The sequence below is a fragment of the Cryptomeria japonica genome, chromosome 11 (assembly GCF_030272615.1).
Source record: "Cryptomeria japonica chromosome 11, Sugi_1.0, whole genome shotgun sequence".
Lineage (NCBI taxonomy): Eukaryota > Viridiplantae > Streptophyta > Pinopsida > Cupressales > Cupressaceae > Cryptomeria > Cryptomeria japonica.
In genome coordinates, this window is record NC_081415.1 from 69,354,381 (window position 1) to 69,377,950 (window position 23,570).

A 23,570-nucleotide genomic window follows, 5' to 3' on the forward strand; every position below is an offset into this window, starting at 1 on the left:
TTAGGCTTGGAAATAGGTCTGGATGACAAAGCTACGGGTTGGAAGTTTGGTTTCCCTCCATTTCCCTCCTTTTTGACGTGTTTTATTTTATCAACTTTGTTTCTTGACTTTGTCATCATTAGGTTTACACTTCATCAAGTGGGTATTTCTAAAATTTCTGCCATATTTTCACCCATCTTCTGAGCTTTCTAACCATATATATATATTTTTTTTAAATTTGAACAACAATAACATTATTATTGAATTTCTTTTACCAGTGTCTCAATAGTTCTCATAGACATACGTGTACCATTTTTTTAATAAATTTTGATATCCTTATCCAAATTAATAAAATTTATTATTGTAGTGCACTTGATTCTTTACAATGTAAAAAAAATAAAATTGTATTTTCAATTTTTTTAGTGCAAGTTCATGCACGAATAGGTACCTAATTCTCAAGATGTGCTCGATTGAAAAAATCATAAAAAATCAAATACTCAACCAAAAATTACAAAAACATACACAACTTCTAGTGCTCACTCTTACCTATCCTTCTGCCAAAGGATTTGTCAAAATACTAAATCTAACTATGAATTTTTCATGTGCACGTTAAACACTATGTTATGTTTTTCAAAACAAATCAAGGTCTATTTTTCGTGCACGAAGGATTTGACCCCCTTAATCTTATCCATTTTTAAAAAAGTTTAGTAGTTTGGAAACTAGATTCAAAGTACTACAATATTTGTTGTTTGAATATCTTCATATCTTGAGTGGATGAATTTCAAATTTTTCCTCCAAATTCACGTTCACTCGATTTCAGAAAAAAAGTGTCCACTTATACCCCCCCTTTTGACCACCATCTTTGTGCACTTACCCGTATGAATGTGTTTACAGAGAAGGGTGAATGCGTCCTTTTTGAGAAGAACAAGAGAGAATATTATTATAGCAGTTCAAATGAAAAAGAAATGGATGTTTCCTTTGAGGGTAGATAAATTGTTCCCATCTTAGTCCGTAGCTACACCTACCAAGAATGAAAAATGTATATCGGTGTATAATGATAATCATTATTTAAGACTGTCATTCAAGATCCCTCTAGACTTTGGCATTTAAGGTATGGAAATCTAGGCTATGCTATTTAGAGTCTTTTGACCAAGGAGGGTATGGTTAGAGGTTTTCAAACCATACTAGAGACTAATGGTAGATATAAAGCCTGCATTTTAGGCAAGCAATATAAATAACCCTTTCAATTGGACAACTATAAAAGGGCAAGAGCACAAATTGGTGCACATTGATTTGTATGGCCCTATGCAAACCATTTCAATAGGGAAGGGTCAATATTTCGTGACCTTAATAAATGAATACAACCATAATACATAGGTTTACTTCTAGAAACATAGATTAGAAGTATTTGAGAAGTTCAAAGTTTTTAAGGCCCAAATTGAGAAGGAAAGTATACTTAAAATTGTTTTGTGAATTTTTGCAAGAATCAAAATGGAGTGACTAAGAGGAATAATAGGACCATCATGGAGAATTTTACAAGAGGAATGGAGAAAACACAAGTGGATGGCTGAGCACTTAAGAGTGTTCAATTGTGTGGTGTATGTATTTTTGTTGAAGGAGAATAGGAAAAAGTTGGATTAAAAGGGTGAGAAGTGCATATTCAAGAAATATTTTGAATAGTCTAAGGAATATCTAGGTTATATAACCTAACCACCAAAAAATAGTGATGAACATAGATGCCATGTTTATTGAAAATGAGTCATGGCATAGATTAGTGGAGACCTCTTTGGGTATCTCAATTATTAGAGTACCTCTTGATGATGAAGAAGAAGAAAATGAAGAGAAACAAGGTGATTCTATAGAAGGTATAAAGATGAACAGATAGCTCCAAAGAGATATAGACTAACATAGGTAGCCAAACAATCAACTCCAGGCAACTCTTAACATAGATAGGTAGTAAAATAGACAATCACAAAATTTAGATGGAGAAAGCTCAAGATAGCTCCATACCACTACATAGACAATGAATACAAGCTCTGGATAGGTCTAGACACACTCTACACAACAAGGAAGCAATATTAGTAAGAGTTTAGACCCGATTGTCCCTTACTATTACCAAGGAAGACCAAAAATATAAGGGAGGTTTACCAAAATGAAAGTTATGATAACGAGTGATGAAAATGTGAATTTTGCATTATTTTTCTCATTGTGATTTGATTTATTTTGTGGATGTTGTTCAAAATAAGAGAAATGGAGTGAGGACATGGATACGAAAATAGATGTAATAGAGATTAATAAAACATGCGAGCTAACTGATTTACCTCTTGGTAAGCAAGTTATCGGAGTGAAATGGGTCTATAAGTCCTAGAGCAATGCCAAACGAAGAATAGAGAAGCATAACAAAAGATTAATTTTCAAGGGGTACAAAGAACAATTTTATATAGATTATGATGAGACATATGTTATAGTTGCAAGGATAGAAACTATGTGGGAAATTATAGAAAAGGAATCCCAACACAAGCAGAAGGTCTTTCAAATGGATGTGTAGTCTACATTCATGAATGGAGTATTGAAAAAGGAACTGTATGTGGAACATCCACTTGGTTATAAAATTCAAGGTGAAGAAAATAGAGTGTATAGGTTGAAGAAAGTTATTCATGGGTGAAATCAAGCACCATGAGCATGTGGTGTATTAGGATTGAATCATATTTGTTGAGCAATGACTTTAGTAAAAGTGATGGTGAGCCAACTCTTTACATCGAGGAAGCTAATTGTAAGATTTTTATTGTTCTCTTGTATGTAGATGATTTAGTTTTTAGTATCGATGATGATGTGCTTATTCCTGATTTTAAGGATGCCATAGAAGCAAAAAATGCATGATGGTATATTTATCTCTCAAAAATTATGCAAAAGAGATTTAGAATGAAAAATAGTAAACCCAAACCAACACCAACAACCATAAGTCTAAATCTAAGCAAGGAATATTATAGTAGCAATGTGAATCCAACTATGTATAAAAGTTCAATCAAAAGTTTGGTGTATTTGACAATAACTAGACCTGATATTATGCGTGCAATAAGCCTAATTTATAGATTTATGAAGACTCCAAAGTAGACACATTGGCAAGTGGGCAAGAGAATCTTGAGGTATGTGAATGGGACCAAAGAATATGACATTTTCTATACTACACAAAATGAGTTTAGGGTGGTTGGATACATGGATAATGATTAGGTAGGAAGTGTAGATGATAGAAAGAGCATATTGGGATATGTGTTCCATTTGGGATTGAGAGCTATCTCATAGTCTTCCAAGAAAAATCCTGTAGTTTTCCTTTGTATAATCGAGACTAAGTATATAAAAGCAAATGCAACAACATGCCAAGCTATTCAGCTAAGGAGAATTCTTGCTAATTTGAAGGAAGAACAAGTGGATGGTACAACTATATTTTGTGACAATCTATCATCAATAACTTTGATAAAAAATAATTTTTTTTTAATGGAAGAAGAAATCATATTTAAATCAAATATCATTTCATTAGGGAGATAGTTGAAAATGGTGATATAAAAGTTAAGTATTGTAGGTTTGAGTAGCAACTTGCTAATATTTTCATAAAGCCATTAAGGAGAGAAAGTTTTGAGCACCTAAGAACAAATTTGGGCATTGTTGATTTCGATGTAGTTTGAACATGGATGATGGCTCAAGATATAGGTGGAATGTTAGAAAATCGATTTCTCACTGGCTTCCCCATTATCAACCTACTTGTTAGGAACATCTTGTTGATTTCTTGGGATCTTGATCCGTCTTGCTCCTGACACACATCAAAATTTTGACAGTAAGTTTAATGCTGGTAGGTAAGTTAAATTTGAATTTTGAGTGGGAATCAAAAGTGGACAACAAGAGACAAATAGGAATAACGTTGTAATAGACAATTAGCCTTGAGTTTGTGAGAGATAATTTTTTGGACAACAATTTTGAGTAGAAGGAATGTGTAGCAACAGTTGTGGTTGTGAAGAAGTGTGTAGTGAGTAAAATGATTTCTACAGACAAAATAAGAAGTCAGTGTAAATCTCCACATGAGCAGACTAAGGAGTTTTAAGTAGCTCTAGATTGTGTGTGGTTAAGTGCAGCTCTAGATTGTTGCAGATAAATTATTTTGTATTAAATATTGTAATATGAGTTTGAATTTTATTTGTAAATGTTAATTTTATGATTTAATAGAAGAAGAAAAGTATTACTTGTCTTCAACTCTGTTTGTTTTGGGTTTTATTTTGTGCATTGCTAGTTGATTGGCAAACTAAGCAACAACCTTTATGGTTTGTGTTTTATTTTTGGGAGTTTAAATTCTAACATTTGGTATCAGAGCTTATCTTTGTTGTGTTTTAACGGTTTTAACTCCAATACAAATACTAGGAGCTCTCTCTACTTTTCCTCTCCATGACCTTCCATCTTTCATGTCATTAATGCCAAACAAATTGTGATGGATTCCCATGTTTTGGTATGTTGCTTTCTTCTCCCTTTAGCTATTCATTGATATACCTACTATATTTTTTAGTAACCCTTGAGAGAGTGTTGTATCTTTTGGCCACCCTCCCAATTGGATTTACCTTATTCCTAGTTCACTTGGCCATGACTCCTATCACATGAACATGCACCAACTTTGCTTGGAGCCTTGGAGCTATTATTATTTTTAAGAAGGACTAGATGATTATTTGGTCCATCCCATTCAAGCGGTCTTAGAAATATTTATGACAGCTACAATTCACATGTAGACTCATTGTATGAAGACTAAATGTAAACAATATTATTTGAAGAGTCATCTGTCACAAGCTAAAAGAGGATAGCATATTGACTAGATATCAAATGATTAATGTATTCACATATTACAATATTACAATATATTTATAATAGTAATGGAGCCTAAACAAATAGTCCTTAAACTTCGTTCATGCTTATCTAACATTACAATAGGGTTGCAAGGACCACGAAAAATGGAGTTTGCATATTCTATTTTCTTGCATGGCCTATAAGGCCATGGCATCTTCAACATCTATTGAATACCATTAGGCTTTACATACTAATATCCATCTTTCTATTTCATGGAGACACTCTTGTTTGATGCATTTGTTTAATGTTTGCAAGGAGTACATTCACATCTTTGTATATTCTATATAATAAATAGAGATGTATATTTAATAAAGCATTACACATATGTATATATGTATACACTAGTTTAAAGATTATTTGTGATATTCTTTACATTGGATATATCATCTGTATTATAATTTTGAAATAGGGAGATGCCCAAATATATTATATAACTGTACACACACACACAACTTAACCATTCAATAACAATTCTTAATGAAGGTTAGTCTTCTTTTGGGGCTTTTGGGGACCGACATAAACGGTAGCTTTATGTAGAGTTATATATCATAAATAGAATGATATGTTATGAGACTACTATTTCTAGCTTGTATTGTCAAATTAGTATGGTGTAATGACACCTATAACCATGTACATTTGATCATATTTGTGTGTAGGCATGCATATCACTATAGAAATTTGTTTATAGTCATTATTTTAGTTGTTTAACCTTGTGAACAACATCAAATATATATGTTTAAATGGAAGAAACTTATCTTTGTTTGTATTTTAGAGCATTATGACTCACTGTAATTGAGAATAACATTATTACAATCAATATGACTATGGGAATTGATATTAAACATCATTTCGATAGTCTATGTTTTATTTGTTAATAATGATCTCTGATTTTGGATCTGTCAATTTCATTTGTATGAGAGTTCTTAAAGCATTTTCAATAAACCCATTTTAAATATATCTTGCTATCATTGAAACCTTGAAAACTATTTTCCTTTGTGACATTTTGTCAAATACAATAAAATACATACTTCTAAAATAACATCTCTCCATATATTTTACATATATTTTCTTAAATCTAAATATACTAATAATAAGTGATAATACACAAACATAAAAAGTGGATAATTACATGCAAGCAATAGACACAGTGAAACATTCACACGGGGTGACGGCGTGCCACCGTTTAGAGACTATTAATCTCGTGAGAGCATATACTTGTATTTTTATTTATGAGCTCACATCGTAATACCTTAATACTACACTTTGACAATACAAAACGTAATAAATGTCAATTAGAAATCTGAAGTCTCGAACCATCATAGTAGAGTCTTACTTGATCTCGTTGTCGAAATAAGCCTTCACAATCTCTTATTTCGTATGGATGGAAACGAAAACTTCAAAATCTTATCAACCCTATTGAAGTATTTCTCTCTCCACGCCTTTCTCACTGCAAGCAATAGCATTACACAGCAAAAACCAGATACATATGAAAATCCTAGTCCAATCACATACCATGATATTTTCTTTCTAAAACCTTCATTTCTATCTTGCATTTCATTTGTAGAGCGAAGGGGAGGAGAAAATTGTGGCCAAGAACATTTCTTTGGAAGTGGGCATCCTTCCAAATATGGATTTCCAGAATATGACGTGTTGTCAAATGTGATCATCTGTCCTCCTTGGGGTATGTTGCCTGAGAGGTTGTTGTTGGACAAATCTAGACATTCCAATGAAGTTAGAGCTTGAATCTCCGCAGGAATACTTCCATAAAATCTGTTTGAAGAAAGGTCCAATGATTCTAACTCACTCATTTCCCCCAAACTGTGTGGAATAACTCCACTGAGGTTGTTCATTGATAGATTGAGAAACCTCAACCCTTTTAACTTTCCAAAATCCACCGGAAATTCTCCTTTTAATTGATTGCTTGAGAGATCTATGTATGTTGTCGTGGAAAGAATATATGAGTAGTGCCGCTCTAAGCCTTTCACGGTCATGTCCAATTCAACATGAGACGGAACTCGAATTACATATGTATCAAAAGGGCCAAGTTTAAAATATGTATTAAGGCCTTTCTCTCTTACAAATATTTGAAAGGGGTTCAACAGAGTAGATAACATGTGGCCGTCTTCTCTTGGTATTACCATTGCTTGTAGAGATGAAATGTTACGTGGAATAAAACCTGATATATTGTTAGATGACAGGTCTAAGATCTGGAGTTGCTTGAGTTTGACAATTTCTGAAGGAATTCTACCTCTGAAATGATTACTCTTCATCATGAACACTTGAAGGGCTGATAGATTTCCCACTGACCATGGAATTTCCCCAGCAAATCTGTTATGCCCAATATCTAGTACTTGTAATCTCTTGCAATCAGTGATTGACGGAGGGAACTCTCCACTTAACTTATTATTTCTTACAATCAAAGAGGAGCAGCATAGCCCATGGGGTATGCTTCCCTCGAGACTATTACTCCCTAAATTCAACACTTGAATTGCCTTATAGTTTGAAAAGCATGGAGGAATATTGCCATTCAATTTGTTGTTTGCCAGATCTAACTTTACAAGGTGATCCAAATTGCACAAACTTGGAGGAATGGTGCCAACTAGAGCATTGTCATTAACCATCAATAGCTGTAAATATGGAGGCCACAAAGATGGCACGTATCCAGTCAATGCATTTCTGGACACATCAAACACTGTCATCCAATGAACTGAGCCATTTGGGATAATAAGGCTGCCATGCAAATGATTTCCTGAGAGGTTTAACATATACAACTCAGCATTGTTCTCCCATAACCAGGAGGGAATTTCTCCAAACATATTGTCGTAACCCAATGTCAAAGTCTGGAATGAATATTGAGTGGAAAGCCACTCAGGAATTCGACCACCAATTCTACATGAGCTTATATCTAAGCCTTGTAACTGGAACAGGGGAATCCAAGTTGTCCTAGTATTTAGTACACAATACGATAGAAATAAATATTTTAATTCTGCAAGATTATGAAACAGAGTATCTGAAATGGTAATTGAGGAGAGCCAGAGAATCCTAATAGACGATGGTAATGCCAGCTGCGAAGAACTAATGTAATCATGGAATGAAAAATTACGAGCATAAAGCTGCTCAAGGGAGGAAAGCTCACTAAGCTGAAGGTTTCCATGGAATTTATTGATGGAAAGACCTAAGAACTTAAGAAAAGGGAGATTTTGTAGACATGGTGGCAATACTCCAGTTAGTTGGTTATAGCTAATATCTATATAGCTAAGATTGGTCAATTGACAAATCACAGGGGGAACTATCCCACTCAAACTGTTGTTTTTAAAATTCAGATATTGAACATGAGAGAGGTTTCCCAAACAGGAAGGAATATTACCAGTTAGACCTATGCTCCTCAAGTTGAGGTATTTGAGGAAAGGAAGCTTGCACAAAGTAGCAGATACGACTCGACTCTGCACGCCCTGCCCTTCGTGGTTGGTGTAAGCACTCAAATTCACCCGCTCTACATGGTTGGTGAGATTATCGCATGATATGCCATCCCATTTGGAGCAACAGTCACTTCCATTAACCCATGAACTAAGATTGCCATCAGAGACGTTCAAGGCTGTTTTGAAGGAAAGAAGAGATTGGGATTCTTGGGTAGGACAATTGAATAGAGCAAAAGATGGGTTTGTAAAAAGGATAATATAAACTGCGCTGGTAAAGGCAAACTTAATTGGAGCAATAGCCATTGCTTGAATGAAGACGCAGAGAATAGTGAATCTTACTTAGAGAGGCATATTTGTAAGATAATCTCCCAATGGGTTGACTGAAACATTAGCGGCATTAACTAGCCATGGAAAGGAGTTTAACATAGAAAATACATAAAATTAGATGGATAGATTAATTCTAATACTCTTCTGTAATTGATTGACTACATGGAAGGGGAGAGAGACCCAAGCCCTCAAGTAAACAGAAAACAATGCTATTGTCAATGCACTCACGAATTACATGGGCTGAGAGAAAAGGTTGAGTTGACATTGCAAATGCTAACGACATAGCTTGAAATAAAGAAAGATAAAATCAGCGTGTAAGCATTCTAATGGATGTTCCATATTAGCGAGTCATTCAATGTCTCAATCGGGTCAGGTGTGTTACTGAAAAAGGGGAGTTTCAGATGGTTATAAGATAACCTCCCAGTGAGTTGATTGAAACATTAGCGGCATTAGCTAGCCATGGAAAGGAGTTTAACATAGAAAATACATAAAATTTGATGGACTGATTAATTCTAATACTCTTCTGTAATTCATTGACTACATGAAAGGGGAAAACAATGCTATTGTCAATGCACTCACGATTTACATGGGTTGACAGAAAAGGTTGAGTTGACATTGCAAATGCTAATGACGTAGCTTGAAATAAAGAAAGATAAAATCAACCTGTAAGCATTCGAATGGATGGCCCATATTAGGTAGCGAGTCAATCGGGGCAGGTGTGTTACTGAGAAAGCGAAGTTTCAACCATTAAGCAAAGGTCAAGTCGTTCCCTTTGCGTGCATTTTTGGTTTGCATCCATATCAAATAGGTATGGAAGAAAAATGTCGACACTGTTATGTTTCCTCTTGGGCTCTTCAGTTGACAATGGCACAATCTTTTGTGTAATAATTTAGATCAGACTATCTTTTTTGTAATAATTTTTTTATAAGTGACATAATTTTATGTGATTTTGTTTTATGTCGTTATTATATCTCTCAGAAAAATAATTTGTTTTTTTCTACATCTCTTGTTTGTCACCCTAGATCATATTGTAGGTATGGAGCTGGTTCTATAGTCATGGATTATATGAACCTGTTAGTTCGCACTTGCATTATGTCTATTTCGCGTCCTTTAAATTTTTCCTCCTTTGCATTTTTCTTGAACTGAACCTCTCGCTTGAACCGTTCTAGAGTTCAAGGTTCAAGTTCAAGTGTGGTATGTAGTATAGCGGCTTTGTTTTAAGTAAGGCGTTAAAAGGTCTTGGTGGTCATAGTTCATTGAACTTCAACTTTGAACCTTTAGAGTGGTTCAAGGTTCAAGGTTCAACATGTTAAAGCAAGTCTTGTGTAAGTCATGTTTTATAGTGAGTAAGCTTGGCATGTCTTTGTGTTTTGCACTAATGTTGTTTTGAACTTGAAACTTTGAACCTCTTTTTGGAAGAGTTCAAGGTTTAAGGTTCAAAGTTCGAGAATTGATGACTTTGGAGATAAAGTGAACAAGTATCGGCATATATGGAATATTCTGGATTTAAAAGATGAACCTCGAGAAAATGAATTGTGATGGAAATTTGTACTTGGGAATAATCATTCCAAGCAATCATTTCAAGTAAAGGATAGGAAGGAGAAAAGACTTGTTATTAATAAATTGTTAGAAATTAATCTTTTTGACATGATTTAACATGGATGAGTATGCAGTTTTCAAATCATGATGAATCGTGCAACCAATATTTTAGGCCAGTCCCTAAGCTCTGTTTTATTTAAAATAAGTTACTTGCCTTCATTATTTGCCTAATTTGGTAAGTAGAAGATTAGCGCAAGTGGTATTTCTTGTTCTCGGTTCTGTGAAAATTCTCAGTTCTGCATGAAAGGTGAGCGCAAGTTCTTCCTCTTTTCTCGTTGTTTTTCATAAATTGAAAGTGTTATTTGATACTTTCATTGGTTCAGTTAGTTCTTCCTGCTGTGTGATTTTCTGATTGTAAATAGAAAATGGGACCAAAAATACCTCAAATAGACCAGAAGTCTTGGCTAGTTAGTTCCCTCCCTGACGTAGGAGATACTTTTCTGCCGTCAGTTGATTTAGAGGAATTCCATGAAAGAGTCTAAAATTCTACTAGTTCCCCTTTGATGCAGAAAATTTCAGATAGTGGGTTGGTAGAAGCTGCAACATTTCCTCTAGCTGTGTCATGCCCAGAACTAGTTTTGGAATGTATGGGCATACATGATCCTGCTGAGAGGTGTATAAGAAACACAAACGGAAAAGTGTTGCTTGCAATTAGTTAGGAGGTTGTTTCCTTCATAATGAAAATACCAGAGAAGGAGCAATATGAGGACTAGACGGTATGCAAGTCGCAAGGACTTTTCTTTGAGAAGACGTCATGTTATAGGAGTGTCATTGCGAGAAATTGGTTATTGAAATTTCAAAAGTGGGGTTAAAGATTGCCAAGCCCATTAAATCGAGAGCATCTGATTCAAGAAGTAAGGGACATAGTCATTTTGTTACATAGAATGCGGGGAAATCAGATAGCCTTTTACTGGGAAGATTGGATGTATTTCTTTATTTAGGTTATTTTTGGCGAAAGGAGATACATAGATTGGGCAGAGTTAATTGCAGAAAGAATTCATGAGGAATTAAGTTGCTTTGGGAACAAAAAATTCCATATCTCTTCTTACCTTATATACTGTTTAGCCTGCACCCGTCAATGGGTAGGTTTGTATCATGAAACCTGGCAGAATGATATAAGAATATATGAATACCACTCATATTTTTAGCAACATAGGGTCACTAACAATTATTACAAGGTTCATAATATTTTCCTTGGAAGGGTGGTATTTGAGTTGAAAGGAGATATTCATAAGAGATTAACTGAGGAAGCTATGCAGTTTATAAATATATATGGTAGCTTTTATATTCAGTTCTCTAGGTTCACTTATTTGAGGGTTGGGTGTTTTGGAGGAGAACCCTACAAATTGCCAAGATATGTCTTTGACAGGCAGGTGTTAATTGAAGTTTACAAGCAACTCGCTCATATAGATAAGAAATATGGGGAACAACACCAAACATGGGTTTCCTTTCCCATTGAACTGACACATTACATTTGTAACAGTGTCTTAGATGCTTTGAATTTGGAGTTAGAGTTCAAAAGGTTTAAATATCAGTTGTATTTTCTCTACACTGAATTTGATACTAAAGGATTTGCAATGACACTTTACATTTAGGGAGAATTTTTAACATGTACCTAATCTAGAAAACTTTTGGGTGGATTGTGTGGATGAGTATGAAGTCCGAAAAAGAGATCACCTGAGACTCACAGTGCAACACAATAAGGATTATGGTCTGAAGATAAACACTGGGAATATTGTGGATGATGAAAATGATTTGCTTGACCCCCAATTTGTTGATGATAGGTAGCCAGGAGTAATACTAGAAATTGACTGGAAAAAAGACAAGGAAGAGAAGATTCAAACCAGGACAATCTTGGTTATTCAAAGAACAGAGAAGTGGCTTAGAAAGAAGAAATTGAGCAGACACTCAAGGAAGGGTTCAACTTAATCCACTGAGGTATTGGTATCTAATTCTCTTGTCCCATCTTGTGCCACAGGTTCACTGAAAGAGGGAAAAGGAGGACAGAGAGCATAGACAGTGCAAATCAAACAAGAGACAACTTCTGTCAGAGTCACTCGCTCCAGAACAAGGGGCAAAAGACAATCCTTGCATATTGATACTGTGGTGGTTGACCTTGAGATGGATACCACCTCAGTTGATCCGATCAAAGAACAACAAGGGCTACCTGATGAGGGTAATAATCGGTAGGAATAGGAAGCCTTAAATGAACTTACTACTATGGTAGTAAGGGATGGAAAGGAGACTAGAACTGATTCAGATAAGCCTCAAGTTCCTTTAGGACAAGTATGGTTAGAAAATATGTGAAGTAGCAAGAAGAGAAACATTGTTCCAACCTTGATTCCAGTAGAAGATGTCATGCTCTGTGAATTGTACCTGTACATGAAATTGGGACCCTTTGTGCTCCAAGATGAGGTCTATTTATAGGATTTCCCAAGGCTAGGGGTGAGTTAGCAAGAATCAACAGTTGAGATTGATCTGAAGATATCAATGGTTAAATTGGAGGAGGATGGCAAAGGGGGTTGGATTAAAGGGAACATCTATCATCTCTATGACAAGTGTTAAGAGGCTTCTAGTAGGGGTTAGATGAAAGGAAACACTTAGTGACAAGTGTCACAAGGTTCTAGAAGATGTTGGATGAAAGGGGGCATGGTGGTAGGTAGAATGGGTTAAGTTTAGGAATGGTTAGGTCTAGGAGTGGTAGAAGTTAGGAGAATTTGAATTTAAAAATTCAAATAATATGAAAAGGATAATTAATCTCAACAACTCATGATTGATTTGTTTTAATTAATTAGGGGATTAGAAGAAATGATTTTGACGGGGGGAATTAATTAATTTGAGTTAATTAGTTAAAGGGGTGAAATGAACCTATTAAATAAATCCTTAGATTTATTAATAAGTAGATGAAAGGGGAAATTTAATCAAATTGCTTAGTGAATTCAATTCAATTGGGAAGGGAGATTAATTAAATAATTGCTTATTTAATTAATTATCTTCAAACCATTTTCTGGTGTATACATTTTTCCCCTCTTTGAAGCGAAGTGTGATGACGCGTTGATTCAAAGAATAATCTCATTTTGATGATGATATTGGTTTGATAGGATGCCCCAGCTCTTGATTGCTAAATTCTGGTATGATGATGCCCCCTCGGGAGATCAATTGAGATAATTGATCTTTGGTGTTTTTGCGAGATTGATATCCCGATAGATTTGATTTGATTTCTGCAACTATGGTTGATGAAAATGCGAGTTCAATTGCATTAGGTTCATTATGTTTGTTTGGTAAATCAAATTGATATGTTGAGGATGATATACCTTCTTGTCCCATTGTTCTTATGTCATGTAATTTCCTCATACAATGTCTTTGTCTTTCCTTTTTAGCCTCTCGTTGTTCTATCATTCCTCGCTTGTTCTTTGCCATGGTTGATATTGGTTGTTCTAAATAGAATTATATTACACATATATGTAAATAAAAGTAATTTTTTGAATCAAAACTATTAAACAATCACAATAATATTGACAAAACTAATAAGAACAACAATTCAATCATTTCAAATCATGCAAAAACAAAAAAATCACTTACTTCTATGTATAAAACAGTGACAAAAGTGTAGACACAGTTGTAGTGGGGCCTTCAACAACCTCAAAAACTTCTTTTGAGGCCGTTGAGGCTCTTGGGAAACTAAAACTATGACTAAGTACCGTGTACGCGCTTTTAGTCCGTAGAATTTTTTCAAGCCCAATGATATTTTTTGGCTTCCTGTATGCATTTAGAACTCATAAATACTACGTAGGCGCTCCTAGGCCTTAAAAATGTTATGGTAGGGTAGCTAAATAATAGGCTCAATACCTCGTATGCGCTATTTGTAGTAAAGTAAATGTGAAGGAAAAGGGAGAGAGAGAGAGAGAGAGAGAGAGAGAGAGAGAGAGAGAGAGAGAGAGAGAGATGATTGCCCAAAGCCCACCATAGGAGTGTGGTGGAGGAATGATGCAAAATGGGTTTTTTACACTGAGTCAAATAAGGGAGATAAAGGGTGTAGGGAGATAGAAAGAGTGGGGAGGGAGAGAATAAGAGAGAGGGATGGGGTATGTAGGAAGGGAGAAGGGGAGAGAGGGAGGGAAAGAGGGAGGGAGAGAGGGAGAGGAAGAGAGAGGGGGAGAGAGGGAGGAGAGAGAGAGAGAGAGAGAGAGAGAGAGAGAGAGAGAGAGAGAGAGAGAGAGAGAGAGAGAGAGAGAGAGAGAGAGACCCTGCATGCACTTGAGAGGGGAAGAGAGGGAGAAAATATACATACACACATATGTGTGTATATATATACTTAATATATTATATATTATATATTATTATATACATGTATATACGTATATATATTATATATTATATGTATATACACATGTTATATATACAATATCATATTATACATACTCCCAAATTTTAAACAAAAGTAGCGCATATGCGCTGTTTATAGTAAAGACAACATGTACGCGCTTCTTACACCATATGTACCTTGTATGCACTTTTGACTGTTTAGGCTTGGAAATAGGTCTGGATGACAAAGCTACGGGTTGGAAGTTTGGTTTCCCTCCATTTCCCTCCTTTTTGATGTGTTTTATTTTATCAACTTTGTTTCTTGACTTTGTCATCATTAGGTTTACACTTCATCAAGTGGGTATTTCTAAAATTTCTGCCATATTTTCACCCATCTTCTGAGCTTTCTAACCATATATATATATTTTTTTTAAATTTGAACAACAATAACATTATTATTGAATTTCTTTTACCAGTGTCTCAATAGTTCTCATAGACATACGTGTACCATTTTTTTAATAAATTTTGATATCCTTATCCAAATTAATAAAATTTATTATTGTAGTGCACTTGATTCTTTACAATGTAAAAAAAATAAAATTGTATTTTCAATTTTTTTAGTGCAAGTTCACGCACGAATAGGTACCTAATTCTCAAGATGTGCTCGATTGAAAAAATCATAAAAAATCAAATACTCAACCAAAAATTACAAAAACATACACAACTTCTAGTGCTCACTCTTACCTATCCTTCTGCCAAAGGATTTGTCAAAATACTAAATCTAACTATGAATTTTTCATGTGCACGTTAGACACTATGTTATGTTTTTCAAAACAAATCAAGGTCTATTTTTCATGCACGAAGGATTTGACCCCCTTAATCTTATCCATTTTTAAAAAAGTTTAGTAGTTTGGAAACTAGATTCAAAGTACTACAATATTTGTTGTTTGAATATCTTCATATCTTGAGTGGATGAATTTCAAATTTTTCCTCCAAATTCAGGTTCACTCGATTTCAGAAAAAAAGTGTCCACTTATACCCCCCCCTTTTGACCACCATCTTTGTGCACTTACCCGTATGAATGTGTTTACAGAGAAGGGTGAATGCGTCCTTTTTGAGAAGAACAAGAGAGAATATTATTATAGCAGTTCAAATGAAAAAGAAATGGATGTTTCCTTTGAGGGTAGATAAATTGTTCCCATCTTAGTCCGTAGCTACACCTACCAAGAATGAAAAATGTATATCGGTGTATAATGATAATCATTATTTAAGACTGTCATTCAAGATCCCTCTAGACTTTGGCATTTAAGGTATGGAAATCTAGGCTATGCTATTTAGAGTCTTTTGACCAAGGAGGGTATGGTTAGAGGTTTTCAAACCATACTAGAGACTAATGGTAGATATAAAGCCTGCATTTTAGGCAAGCAATATAAGTAACCCTTTCAATTGGACAACTATAAAAGGGCAAGAGCACAAATTGGTGCACATTGATTTGTATGGCCCTATGCAAACCATTTCAATAGGGAAGGGTCAATATTTCGTGACCTTAATAAATGAATACAACCATAATACATAGGTTTACTTCTAGAAACATAGATTAGAAGTATTTGAGAAGTTCAAAGTTTTTAAGGCCCAAATTGAGAAGGAAAGTATACTTCAAATTGTTTTGTGAATTTTTGCAAGAACCAAAATGGAGTGACTAAGAGGAATAATAGGACCATCATGGAGAATTTTACAAGAGGAATGGAGAAAACACAAGTGGATGGCTGAGCACTTAAGAGTGTTCATTTGTGTGGTGTATGTATTTTTGTTGAAGGAGAATAGGAAAAAGTTGGATTAAAAGGGTGAGAAGTGCATATTCAAGAAATATTTTGAATAGTCTAAGGAATATCTAGGTTATATAACCTAACCACCAAAACAATAGTGATGAACATAGATGCCATGTTTATTGAAAATGAGTCATGGCATAGATTAGTGGAGACCTCTTTGGGTATCTCAATTATTAGAGTACCTCTTGATGATGAAGAAGAAGAAAATGAAGAGAAACAAGGTGATTCTATAGAAGGTATAAAGATGAACAGATAGCTCCAAAGAGATATAGACTAACATAGGTAGCCAAACAATCAACTCCAGGCAACTCTTAACATAGATAGGTAGTAAAATAGACAATCACAAAATTTAGATGGAGAAAGCTCAAGATAGCTCCATACCACTACATAGACAATGAATACAAGCTCTGGATAGGTCTAGACACACTCTACACAACAAGGAAGCAATATTAGTAAGAGTTTAGACCCCATTGTCCCTTACTATTACCAAGGAAGACCAAAAATATAAGGGAGGTTTACCAAAATGAAAGTTATGATAACGAGTGATGAAAATGTGAATTTTGCATTATTTTTCTCATTGTGATTTGATTTATTTTGTGGATGTTGTTCAAAATAAGAGAAATGGAGTGAGGACATGGATACGAAAATAGATGTAATAGAGATTAATAAAACATGCGAGCTAACTGATTTACCTCTTGGTAAGCAAGTTATCGGAGTGAAATGGGTCTATAAGTCCTAGAGCAATGCCAAACGAAGAATAGAGAAGCATAACAAAAGATTAATTTTCAAGGGGTACAAAGAACAATTTTATATAGATTATGATGAGACATATGTTATAGTTGCAAGGATAGAAACTATGTGGGAAATTATAGAAAAGGAATCCCAACACAAGCAGAAGGTCTTTCAAATGGATGTGTAGTCTACATTCATGAATGGAGTATTGAAAAAGGAACTGTATGTGGAACATCCACTTGGTTATAAAATTCAAGGTGAAGAAAATAGAGTGTATAGGTTGAAGAAAGTTATTCATGGGTGAAATCAAGCACCATGAGCATGTGGTGTATTAGGATTGAATCATATTTGTTGAGCAATGACTTTAGTAAAAGTGATGGTGAGACAACTCTTTACATCGAGGAAGCTAATTGTAAGATTTTTATTGTTCTCTTGTATGTAGATGATTTAGTTTTTAGTATCGATGATGATGTGCTTATTCCTGATTTTAAGGATGCCATAGAAGCAAAAAATGCATGATGGTATATTTATCTCTCAAAAATTATGCAAAAGAGATTTAGAATGAAAAATAGTAAACCCAAACCAACACCAACAACCATAAGTCTAAATCTAAGCAAGGAATATTATAGTAGCAATGTGAATCCAACTATGTATAAAAGTTCAATCAAAAGTTTGGTGTATTTGACAATAACTAGACCTGATATTATGCGTGCAATAAGCCTAATTTATAGATTTATGAAGACTCCAAAGTAGACACATTGGCAAGTGGGCAAGAGAATCTTGAGGTATGTGAATGGGACCAAAGAATATGACATTTTCTATACTACACAAAATGAGTTTAGGGTGGTTGGATACATGGATAATGATTAGGTAGGAAGTGTAGATGATAGAAAGAGCATATTGGGATATGTGTTCCATTTGGGATTGAGAGCTATCTCATAGTCTTCCAAGAAAAATCCTGTAGTTTTCCTTTGTATAATCGAGACTGAGTATATAAAAGCAAATGCAACAACATGCCAAGCTATTCAGCTAAGGAGAATTCTTGCTAATTTGAAGGAAGAACAAGTGGATGGTACAACAATATTTTGTGACAATCTATCATCAATAACTTTGATAAAAAATAATTTTTTTTTAATGGAAGAAGAAATCATATTTAAATCAAATATCATTTCATTAGGGAGATAGTTGAAAATGGTGATATAAAAGTTAGGTATTGTAGGTTTGAGTAGCAACTTGCTAATATTTTCATAAAGCCATTAAGGAGAGAAAGTTTTGAGCACCTAAGAACAAATTTGGGCATTGTTGATTTCGATGTAGTTTGAACATGGATGATGGCTCAAGATATAGGTGGAATGTTAGAAAATCGATTTCTCATGGGCTTCCCCATTATCAACCTACTTGTTAGGAGCATCTTGTTGATTTCTTGGGATCTTGATCCCTCTTGCTCCTGACACACATCAAAATTTTGACAATAAGTTTAATGCTGGTAGGTAAGTTAAATTTGAATTTTGAGTGGGAATCAAAAGTGGACAACAAGAGACAAATAGGAATAACGTTGTAATAGACAATTAGCCTTGAGTTTGTGAGAGATAATTTTTTGGACAACAATTTTGAGTAGAAGGAATGTGTAGCAACAGTTGTGGTTGTGAAGAAGTGTGTAGTGAGTAAAATGATTTCTATAGACAAAATAAGAAGTCAGTGTAAATCTCCACATGAGCAGACTAAGGAGTTTTAAGTAGCTCTAGATTGTGTGTGGTTGAGTGCAGCTCTAGATTGTTGCAGATAAATTGTTTTGTATTAAATATTGTAATATGAGTTTGAATTTTATTTGTAAATGTTAATTTTATGATTTAATAGAAGAAGAAAAGTATTACTTGTCTTCAACTCTGTTTGTTTTGGGTTTTATTTTGTGCATTGCTAGTTGATTGGCAAACTAAGCAACAACCTTTATGGTTTGTGTTTTGTTTTTGGGAGTTTAAATTCTAAAATTTGGTATCAGAGCTTATCTTTGTTGTGTTTTAAGGGTTTTAACTCCAATACAAATACTAGGAGCTCTCTCTACTTTTCCTCTCCATGACCTTCCATCTTTCATGTCATTAATGCCAAACAAATTGTGATGGATTCCCATGTTTTGGTATGTTGCTTTCTTCTCCCTTTAGCTATTCATTGATATACCTACTATATTTTTTAGTAACCCTTGAGAGAGTGTTGTATCTTTTGGCCACCCTCCCAATTGGATTTACCTTTTTCCTAGTTCACTTGGCCATGACTCCTATCACATGAACATGCACCAACTTTGCTTGGAGCCTTGAAGCTATTATTATTTTTAAGAAGGACTAGATGATTATTTGGTCCATCCCATTCAAGCGGTCTTAGAAATATTTATGACAGCAAAAATTCACATGTAGACTCATTGTATGAAGACTAAATGTAAACAATATTATTTGAAAAGTCACCTGTCACAAGCTAAAAGAGGATAGCATATTGACTAGATATCAAATGATTAATGTATTCACATATTACAATATTACAATATATTTATAATAGTAATGGAGCCTAAACAAATAGTCCTTAAACTTCGTTCATGCTTATCTAACATTGCAATAGGGTTGCAAGGACCACGAAAAATGGAGTTTGCATATTCTATTTTCTTGCATGGCCTATAAGGCCATGGCATCTTCAACATCTATTGAATACCATTAGGCTTTACATACTAATATCCATCTTTCTATTTCATGGAGACACTCTTGTTTGATGCATTTGTTTAATGTTTGCAAGGAGTACATTCACATCTTTGTATATTCTATATAATAAAAAGAGATGTATATTTAATAATGCATTACACATATGTATATATGTATACACTAGTTTAAAGATTATTTGTGATATTCTTTACATTGGATATATCATCTGTATTATAATTTTGAAATAGGGAGATGCCCAAATATATTATATAACTGTACACACACACACAACTTAACCATTCAATAACAATTCTTAATGAAGGTTAGTCTTCTTTTGGGGCTTTTGGGGACCGACATAAATGGTAGCTTTATGTAGAGTTATATATCATAAATAGAATGATATGTTATGAGACTACTATTTCTAGCTTGTTTTGTCAAATTAGTATGGTGTAATGACACCTATAACCATGTACATTTGATCATATTTGTGTGTAGGCATGCATATCACTATAGAAATTTGTTTATAGTCATTATTTTAGTTGTTTAACCTTGTGAACAACATCAAATATATATGTTTAAATGGAAGAAACTTATCTTTGTTTGTATTTTAGAGCATTATGACTCACTGTAATTAAGAATAACATTATTACAATCAATATGACTATGGGAATTGATATTAAACATCATTTCAATAGTCTATGTTTTATTTGTTAATAATGATCTCTGATTTTGGATCTGTCAATTTCATTTGTATGAGAGTTCTTAAAGCATTTTCAATAAACCCATTTTAAATATATCTTGCTATCATTGAAACCATGAAAACTATTTTCCTTTGTGACATTTTGTCAAATACAATAAAATACATACTTCTAAAATAACATCTCTCCATATATTTTACATATATTTTCTTAAATATAAATATACTAATAATAAGTGATAATACACAAACGTAAAAAGTGGATAATCACATGCCAGCAAGAGACACAGTGAAACATTCACACGGGGTGACGGCGTGCCACCGTTTAGAGACTATTAATCTCGTGAGAGCATATACTTGTATTTTAATTTATGAGCTCACATCGTAATACCTTAATACTAGACTTTGACAATACAAAACGTAATAAATGTCAATTAGAAATCTGAAGTCTCGAACCATCATAGTAGAGTCTTACTTGATCTCGTTGTCGAAATAAGCCTTCACAATCTCTTATTTCGTATGGATGGAAACGAAAACTTCAAAATCTTATCAACCCTATTGAAGTATTTCTCTCTCCACGCCTTTCTCACTGCAAGCAATAGCATTACACAGCAAAAACCAGATACATATGAAAATCCTAGTCCAATCACATACCATGATATTTTCTTTCTAAAACCTTCATTTCTATCTTGCATTTCATTTGTAGAGCGAAGGGGAGGAGAAAATTGTGGCCAAGAACATTTCTTTGGAAGTGGGCATCCTTCCAAATATGGATTTCCAGAATATGACGTGTTGTCAAATGTGATCATCTGTCCTCCTTGGGGTATGTTGCCTGAGAGGTTGTTGTTGGACAAACCTAAACATTCCAATGAAGTTAGAGCTTGAATCTCCGCAGGAATACTTCCATAAAATCTGTTTGAAGAAAGGTCCAATGATTCTAACTCACTCATTTCCCCCAAACTGTGTGGAATAACTCCACTGAGGTTGTTCATTGATAGATTGAGAAACCTCAACCCTTTTAACTTTCCAAAATCCACCGGAAATTCTCCTTTTAATTGATTGCTTGAGAGATCTATGTATGTTGTCGTGGAAAGAATATATGAGTAGTGCCGCTCTAAGCCTTTCACGGTCATGTCCAATTCAACATGAGACGGAACTCGAATTACATATGTATCAAAAGGGCCAAGTTTAAAATATGTATTAAGGCCTTTCTCTCTTACAAATATTTGAAAGGGGTTCAACAGAGTAGATAACATGTGGCCGTCTTCTCTTGGTATTACCATTGCTTGTAGAGATGAAATGTTACGTGGAATAAAACCTGATATATTGTTAGATGACAGGTCTAAGATCTGGAGTTGCTTGAGTTTTACAATTTCTGAAGGAATTCTACCTCTGAAATGATTACTCTTCATCATGAACACTTGAAGGGCTGATAGATTTCCCACTGACCATGGAATTTCCCCAGCAAATCTGTTATGCCCAATATCTAGTACTTGTAATCTCTTGCAATCAGTGATTGACGGAGGGAAGGCTCCACTTAACTTATTATTTCTTACAATCAAAGAGGAGCAGCATAGCCCATGGGGTATGCTTCCCTCGAGACTATTACTCCCTAAATTCAACACTTGAATTGCCTTATAGTTTGAAAAGCATGGAGGAATATTGCCATTCAATTTGTTGTTTGCCAGATCTAACTTTACAAGGTGATCCAAATTGCACAAACTTGGAGGAATGGTGCCAACTAGAGCATTGTCATTAACCATCAATAGCTGTAAATATGGAGGCCACAAAGATGGCACGTATCCAGTCAATGCATTTCTGGACACATCAAACACTGTCATCCAATGAACCGAGCCATTTGGGATAATAAGGCTGCCATGCAAATGATTTCCTGAGAGGTTTAACATATACAACTCAGCATTGTTCTCCCATAACCAGGAGGGAATTTCTCCAAACATATTGTCGTAACCCAATGTCAAAGTCTGGAATGAATATTGAGTGGAAAGCCACTCAGGAATTCGACCACCAATTCTACATGAGCTTATATCTAAGCCTTGTAACTGGAACAGGGGAATCCAAGTTGTCCTAGTATTTAGTACACAATACGATAGAAATAAATATTTTAATTCTGCAAGATTATGAAACAGAGTATCTGAAATGGTAATTGAGGAGAGCCAGAGAATCCTAATAGACGATGGTAATGCCAGCTGCGAAGAACTAATGTAATCATGGAATGAAAAATTACGAGCATAAAGCTGCTCAAGGGAGGAAAGCTCACTAAGCTGAAGGTTTCCATGGAATTTATTGATGGAAAGACCTAAGAACTTAAGAAAAGGGAGATTTTGTAGACATGGTGGCAATACTCCAGTTAGTTGGTTATAGCTAATATCTATATAGCTAAGATTGGTCAATTGACAAATCACAGGGGGAACTATCCCCCTCAAACTGTTGTTTTTAAAATTCAGATATTGAACATGAGAGAGGTTTCCCAAACAGGAAGGAATATTACCAGTTAGACCTATGCTCCTCAAGTTGAGGTATTTGAGGAAAGGAAGCTTGCACAAAGTAGCAGATACGACTCGACTCTGCACGCCCTGCCCTTCGTGGTTGGTGTAAGCACTCAAATTCACCCGCTCTACATGGTTGGTGAGATTATCGCATGATATGCCATCCCATTTGGAGCAATAGTCACTTCCATTAACCCATGAACTAAGATTGCCATCAGAGACGTTCAAGGCTGTATTGAAGGAAAGAAGAGATTGGGATTCTTGGGTAGGACAATTGAATAGAGCAAAAGATGGGTTTGTAAAAAGGATAATATAAACTGCGCTGGTAAAGGCAAACTTAATTGGAGCAATAGCCATTGCTTGAATGAAGACGCAGAGAATAGTGAATCTTACTTAGAGAGGCATATTTGTAAGATAATCTCCCAATGGGTTGACTGAAACATTAGCGGCATTAACTAGCCATGGAAAGGAGTTTAACATAGAAAATACATAAAATTAGATGGATAGATTAATTCTAATACTCTTCTGTAATTGATTGACTACATGGAAGGGGAGAGAGACCCAAGCCCTCAAGTAAACAGAAAACAATGCTATTGTCAATGCACTCA

The 23,570-nt window shown here is 34.7% G+C and overlaps 2 protein-coding genes across 2 annotated transcripts; both read right to left on the reverse strand.

The window, feature by feature from the left end:
* Positions 1–6,221: 6,221 nt before the first annotated feature.
* LOC131077678 (receptor-like protein EIX2) lies at positions 6,222–8,585 on the reverse strand. The gene has a single exon (XM_058015215.2). The coding sequence runs from the start codon at positions 8,583–8,585 to the stop codon at positions 6,222–6,224; it is 2,364 nt and encodes a 787-aa protein (XP_057871198.2).
* A 12,370-nt stretch (positions 8,586–20,955) lies between these two features.
* Positions 20,956–23,319, reverse strand: LOC131860030 (receptor-like protein EIX2). The gene has a single exon (XM_059214377.1). The coding sequence runs from the start codon at positions 23,317–23,319 to the stop codon at positions 20,956–20,958; it is 2,364 nt and encodes a 787-aa protein (XP_059070360.1).
* Positions 23,320–23,570: the final 251 nt, after the last annotated feature.

What these genes read in the sequence shown, in the direction of transcription:
- LOC131860030 (XM_059214377.1), bottom strand. Translation starts at nt 23,319, where the DNA reads ATGGCTATTGCTCCAATTAAGTTTGCCTTTACCAGCGCAGTTTATATT.
- LOC131077678 (XM_058015215.2), bottom strand. Translation starts at nt 8,585, where the DNA reads ATGGCTATTGCTCCAATTAAGTTTGCCTTTACCAGCGCAGTTTATATT.